This window comes from Limulus polyphemus, unplaced genomic scaffold, assembly GCF_000517525.1.
Source record: "Limulus polyphemus unplaced genomic scaffold, Limulus_polyphemus-2.1.2 Scaffold45, whole genome shotgun sequence".
NCBI classification, from domain to species: domain Eukaryota; kingdom Metazoa; phylum Arthropoda; class Merostomata; order Xiphosura; family Limulidae; genus Limulus; species Limulus polyphemus.
The window spans coordinates 291,719-299,159 of record NW_013665655.1 but is presented as its reverse complement, the minus strand read 5'-3'; the positions used below and the strand labels follow the sequence as shown (position 1 = coordinate 299,159).

The 7,441-nt window shown below is 33.1% G+C and overlaps 1 protein-coding gene across 1 annotated transcript in view; it reads left to right on the top strand.

Moving 5' to 3' along the window:
* Positions 1–7,441, top strand: part of LOC106462293 (receptor-type tyrosine-protein phosphatase F-like) — a 333,656-nt gene that overhangs the window by 135,969 nt on the left and 190,246 nt on the right. The window contains exon 2 of the mRNA XM_022389747.1: positions 1,468–1,770. Within this exon, the coding sequence (XP_022245455.1) occupies positions 1,468–1,770 (303 nt within the window). The remainder of the gene's footprint in view (positions 1–1,467; positions 1,771–7,441) is intronic.

Below are 7,441 nucleotides of genomic sequence, written 5' to 3'. Positions count from 1 at the left end.
TAAATGTTTTGTTTGATATATAAGTTATTCGGTATTTTCATACTAAAAAAAGCGACATTAATTTCTTGACGACCCAATATTAAATTCTAAAGTGGCTAGATAATAAAGCTATCATAAATTAAAAATACTTAGTAGCGTTTGTCATCTTTAGCTTAACAGGATATATTAAACGATTTGGTTTGTTTTGAATTTCGCGCAAAGCTACAGGAGGGCTATTTGCGCTAGCCGTCTCTAATTTAGCAGTGATAGACCACCAAATCCCACCCACCGCCAAAACTTTGGTTACTCTTTTACCAACTAATAGTGGGATTGACCGTCAAATCATAACGACCCCAACGGCTGAGAGGGTGAGCATGTTCGGTGACGGGGATTCGAACCTGCGATCTTCAGATTGCGAGTCGAGCGCCCTAACCACCAAGCCATTCCAGGTCCTTATGAAACGAGTGAGGCGTTTATTAGATTCGAGCGAACTTGAAGTTATAATTCATTTTGCTAACGTTAGATTTAACATATTATTCTGTAATTTTTTCCTCTTCCATCAGTTAGTTTAAAGTACAATAATGCTCAAGTTTCGGTAATGTATGTAGATGTATTTACAGTTTTGCTGTAATATAGCATTACCATTGTTGTTTTAAGAAGGATCAAATTGCAATGTTTTACACGACACAACTTGGTGCGCTTCAACTCATGACGTGCGGTGGTGTTGAGTAAAAAGTCTCATACAGATTAGCCGACAACAGAAGTAGCGCTGAAGTGCTATTACAGAATACTAAATAAAGTGGTGCCTTTGAACTAATTGTTAGTACTAATATTTATAACCTGTAAAAGACACCTCACACGTCACATAGGCTAAACAGCTAGACCATAAGGCCCTTATAGCTCGGGTATAGTCGTCCTTCATTTGTAAGTATTGGGCAAGAGATAGTCTACAAGTTAGCGGCATCCGCCATCATAAAACTTTTGTCCACCTTTCAACCTAATAACAGAATCGCCGTGCGAATCTTGGACTTTTCGATCCGCAGCCCAGAAGGTAATCGCAAGACTACGGCAGGCCAAAATATTTATTATTCTTTACAGTAGTGTTTTATATATCCTAATAAAAATATTGTTTATTATTCTTTACAGTAGTGTTGTACATATATATCCTACTAAAAAATAGAAAATGATCCACCAAATTAAGCGTTAAGCATGTAAATGTCCTGTTGAAGCCCTGTTGTAGCCTATAGGCCGCCTACCTATTAGGGACCACAGTTATGTTTTAAGCGATAATAGAGACTATTTACAAATAAAACCAATATTTAGTTATATTTCATTTCATAATACATTTTGATATTATTCAAATATCAATTCCTTTCTTAATAACTACATGAAATTTAGAGACTTAAAAAACGTAGTATTACAACATCAAATTAACTCAGCTTGTGAAAAGAAACTGCCTTGAACATTAATTTTTTTTTCTTTCTTCAGCATCTCTAAACATTCTAAAACATGAGGCGGACCCTCCTCTAGTGGCCAACTGTTCAACTACAATACTTACTTGCCACCTGGATACGCCTGCCCCAGAATCTGACGTCTGGTGGACTTTCAACGGTGATAATGCTTCGAAATTACCAAACGTTACTATAGTAACGGAGCAAGCGGACGATGGGATTTGGAAACTGCAGCTGGCTTGTCCCACCCTGAAGCATGCCGGGAAATATATGTGCAACGCCCAGTCAAGGAACGAAAGCGGCTTAGCTTATCGTAAGGAGGCAACAGTCAACGTGTACGGTAAGTTTTCCGGTTTTTAGTCCGGGCTTTGTAACTATTAGTACAATACGGAAATAAGTTCAATTTGGTTAATCATTTGTTTTTCAGTTTACCAAATTACTCGAATCTCAAAAATGCTGCTTCTTTTTAAAACAATGAGAAGTTATTTTGTGAATTTAGTCAAAAAACCGAAAAAATCACTGATTGGTTGACAATAAACTTTTTCCCCTTAGATTGGCGAGCGCTCAATGTATAAATTTCTTCTCTCTTTTTTTTTTTTAGTATTCTTAACAAGCAGGATACTTTTTTTTTTTAGTTTTCGGCTAATATAATTTTTCTGGAAATTGTATTTGCATTATGATCAAGGTGAACTTGGGATAAAATATTTTAATTTTTCAAAACTTTGACTTGTTATTAGCTGAACACTTTCACAATTTTTTAAACAACGAAAGGTTAACGCCATCTTACGTTGAATTTTAAGAAGCGTTAACATAGAAAGAGAGATCTTAGCCTAATTCTAAATAATAACAAAGTTCAGTAAAGTTAAGAAAAATTTGATTGCACACCTATGGCCTTCTCTCCTATTATATGTAAACACGGTTTTAGTTGAGAAAATAAAGTTTGTCTGTCCTCCAACATGATTATGTTCTGATTTTAAGGCGTTTTTTTTTTCATTCTTTGAATATGAGACATCATTATAGTAGATGAGAAATACGCTATTGATTTCCGTTGAAATCCATTGAACCGTTCCTGTGTTTATGCCTTTAAAATTTTGCATGCAGCTTCTCCGAATAATAGATTTCCTGTAATACGATTAATCATTATATTAACGTTTTACCTTTGGCTTATCAATAAATTACTTTTCTTTTACATATAATCATATATGTGAGTTGTTTTATATTTGGGACTGAAAAACACAACTGCAATAGACGTTTTATATTACGATTTGTTCTTACAGTTAGGATAATTGAATGTGTCACATGTAAAATGCTCCAGTGGCAATCTTCTTGTTTTTCAAGTTTTGATTTCTGTTTAAGATTCTTGATTTATTAGATTAATATTTGAATTGCGCTCTGAACTATAAACCCGTAGTGAAGAAAACAAAAGACTTAAAAATGATGATTATTTTTTTAATTTCTTAAAACCCAAAAACAGAAGATCATTTGGTCATTTCTTGTTCGTTTTTATAAAAACAAATGTAAAATAATCAATAAAAGTTACGTTAACCAAACTATCCACACTTCTAAGGTGGCCTGGCTGAGTCGTATTTTTTATGTTTGACCATAATCTTTAATATACATTTGATAGTTTAAGAAATTTCAAAACAGTTTTTATGTACACTTTCTCGAAAACAAGGACAAGGTGGAACAATGGTAGATGATTAAGGAAAGTAAGCGGTAAGCTAATTCTCTGGCTTTTTATACCCAAAAAGAGAGAGTAGCTTGGAATATAAAACTTAAAGTTTCTAGAAGAGTTTGCGTTAAGGAACAACGGTAGGTGTTCTAGACTATCTTTGGAGAAAAATGAGAAACTAGGTGTTTCGTGGTAGATTTCATAGCAAATTGTTCTGATAGCTAAAATGGTTGTTCTAATAATCTTCTAGTCCATCTTAAGCTGCTTCCTGTTCAAGCTTTTCGACTACACTATAGCTGCTCGTCGCTCTTCACGTCAATGAAGTTTCCTCTGACTTTCTTGGCGGTCTCAGTCTGTCTTACAGTAAATCAGAATATATTTTGTAGTTCTATATATACAATTTTTACAAATTAAGAATTATTAGTTTTAATTATATGAGAATATAGTAATGTATGTTGTCCAGCTTGAGTGTGTATTTCATATTTTCATCGTCTAAATACATAAAGTACGGTAATTCAAGCTTCTAAATACAAGCAGATTTCACAATTTTATGTTTTATAATTATTTTGAAGCAGAAACTAATAAAATTATTTTGGATAGATATAATTTAGCTATAATTTTATTAAATGAGAAAATAGCCACAAAAAGACAAAAGTGAGAAAAATTTTGTAAGACTAATAACAATAGATAGAGATAGATTTATGGATGGGTAGAAGAACAGATAGATAGATAGATATAGATAGATAGAAGTTTAAAATCCAGAGCATCATTCGTATTTCAGAAACAGAATGAGCACTTTAATCCATAATGACAGATAGTCAGTAATTTAAAATTCATAAAACTTTATTCTAATGAAAGTAAAGTTATTTTCAGAAAGATTGGCTGACTTTCAATCTTTAGATAACAGTAATTAGCGTTATTCGAAAAATAATCAGTACTTGGACTGTCACAGCTGCCGACAGCTGTCAGATTTATACAATTCTTTATAACGTTATAAAGAAGCTCCTTCATATTCTAAAACTATTTTAGAAAAAGTGTTTAAGGGATTTTTTTTTCAATTTCAATTTAAAATAATAATTTCGGTTTCTTCTTTCCTTTCCAAACAATGATGATCAATGGTGTACACCCCTGTATATCATGCTTTTCCTCAAAATGTCAAAGGTATACAAAATACACAACTATAACGCAAATGAAGAAAACACCAGACACATAAGATACATAATCGGTTTCCCAAAATATTTATGATTGAATGCTATCACGCCGTATTTAAAATGTATCACGTAATTTACATGTATTCTAGTTAATTATGTAATTATTTTGCACGTTAATAACCTTCAAAAAGCAGTAATATTCTTCATACGAAACAGATCAGCCCAGTCTGTTCTTGCTCATTACAATTTTTGCAACACAGTTAACAGTGAATAAAAGAGAAATAAATGAATCACTTAGTTAATATTTACTTCACTTTCTGTTTTTATAACTTAGATGTGTACTTTGCTCCATTGTCTCTAAGAACAAACATAGAGCTTAAATCTATCAAATATAAAGTATCAGTCATTTTTAGAGCTACTTGTGCCAGTTTTTATTTTACTTTATTCTAAATAACAGAAATTTGTATATCTTATAAAGGGTAATGCATTTAATACTCTATCCTGTCAGCTAAGTCTCACAGAAAACGATACTTAACGGGAACACTTTTGTATGTACAAAAGGTGATAGGTATAATCTAGATAATTATGACTTCTCTCAAATTCAATAAATTTAAATAATTGCAACATAAATATACTTGAACAAATCTTAAAAGTAAATAAATGTAAAAAGGGTTGACTATAGAATGTTATATCAGATATTCCCATCTTTATTTCACCATTCCCCAAATAAAAACATCAGTTATGTTTACAATCAAAATATGTTTTATTAAACTGAATCGATTTTTGCTTTGAAAAATCTGAACATTCAACAAATCCTATTAATCCCGAAGACCCATATTGCGAATAAAATGAGTACTAGGTTTCATTCCAGAAAAAATAATGTATATGGGAAGGTGGGGTAAGACGGCCACCGTTAAAATTGGAATAAGATCTTCACCAATTAAGACGGATGTTATGACACATCATGAGGTTTAAAAATGAACCATAGTTTATTATAGCTATCATTTCTAGTTGTGTGAAGAATGTGGTCGTTTTACCTATAAGGTTAGATAAAACGGACCACTAGGACGGGGTAAAATTGTTACATATAACTCATAACAACTACAATTGAAAATATATGTTGCATTTAGCAACTACATTTAGATAATTTAAACCATCATTTAAATGGTCCGGCAGGGGTTGGGAAGGCCATGGCCATGCGCAAGTTGCGCATTATCTAGGACAAAGGCGCAAATGAGCGTGGTAACTAATGTGGGGCAATGACAGCTATTGCGGTCGAAGCCTATGGAGGAAGTGTTGGTCATTAATGTGAGGTAAGACTGCCCCACGGCGTGGGACCGTCTTACCTTAAGCTACTCATCGTGAAGCAATCGCACGTTATAAAAATCAGTGAACTTAATCTATGTTTCTGTCTTCAATTCCTCATTGTTTAAATTCAACAATATGAAATTCCTTAACACATCTACTTTGGAGCTATAAATACTTCAAAGTGCTTAGCTGTGATCAAAGTTGTTGAAAAACGAATTTTTTTTACCCATTCACGCTTGGCCCACCTACTATTGTTTATGCACAGAGTCACGTGAGCACTGCCACTTACAAAGGAGTGGTCTTCTTATTGAAGTAAACCGTCTTACCTCACTTTTCCCTAGTAGACAATGAGCACATTTTTCACAGAAGTATGAAAACAGGTATGAACCTTGTATACTACAGCGTCTGTGTAAGTTATGTTAGAACGATTTTAGAGCCTCTTCACACTGATAAGTCCACATCTGTTTATGTTCTGTCTCATGACCGTACTTCTTGACAATAACTCTGCAGCATAATTTCCGTTGCAAAAGGCTCCGTCTTAAAGCCATCTTTTTAAAAGCACACCATGTATTCCTGTTACTTTCCATAAACTTACTATTATACGAGGACAACGGTTTCCGAGTACCCGTTTCAACAGTCCAGTCGCACAGAAATCCATAGGCGCTGCGTTTAGAGACTTGACTGACATGTCTTCGTATGGAATAGCATGTATATCTATTTCATTCTTCAGCTGCCGGAGGTATGCAATGACTGAACAGATATGACATGGAAGCAACTTGTGTACGCGTGAATTATGTCACTTTTTCAGGCGGAGATCCTTTTTGATTGTGTTCATGGATTTTCATTGTTACAAAATGCTGCATGTTGCTTAACACGGCTAGTGTACGACTTGATGCAGATCTTTTTTAGAGTGCTCCAAATACCCCATTTTGATCCATGTTCACTTGTTTTCCTATGCCATTAAATATAAGAGATATCCCTATCATAGATATTCTACATCTTTATGATCTTAATGTATAAATATTTGACGTCGGATAAGGCTGTTACATATCTTTCCTAATCAATCTGTGGTGCATCACACTACCTACAAAGCGACAAACAAAATCAAAATGTATCTCTGATACATTCCGTTCCACCTCGACTTTATATCGGCTGTGATTATCAGGAGACATGCTGATTTGCATATTTAAAATCGCTATTGCGAAACCTCGTCACAAGTAGCTTTGGTAAATTAAATATGTACTGCAACAGTTGTATATTATTGAACAGTATAATTAACTGATCATCTAGTTTTTAAACACGTGGCTTGATATATATTTGCTGATTACATACTGTACATTTTGTTGAAATATTTATACAGCAATTTCCAGAAGCTCTAATGAAATGTGTACATGCAACAAGGTTATTGAAATAAAAAAAGATATTTCATTAACAAAAGTATCCTATAATATTATCTAATCATATTCTATGTATGTTTAATTCATTTTTCTTCAACTGGAAATTAGTAAAATTGTTCAAACGTTTATTTAATTGCGTATTTTTGTTTGACAAGTAACTACTTCAAAATAGAGTTTTTATTTCAAATAATGATTCTTAAATTGAGATGTATTGCACTTAATTAACAAGAAAAAAATATTTAAAAACTAAGTTTCGGGAATATTTTAAACAATTTACTTCTTACTGTTCATTAGACAGAAAGACAGACAGATAAACAGGTAGATAGATGGCAGAAGAAACAGAAGTTGACAACTAGGTGAACACATAATGAGAAAGCTAGAAGGAATTCTTACCTGATGATAACAAATGATTTTGTGAACATACGTGAAGTAAAACTTCCCACAGATTGTGTAATCATACTTTACTTGAATACAAGTGAAGTA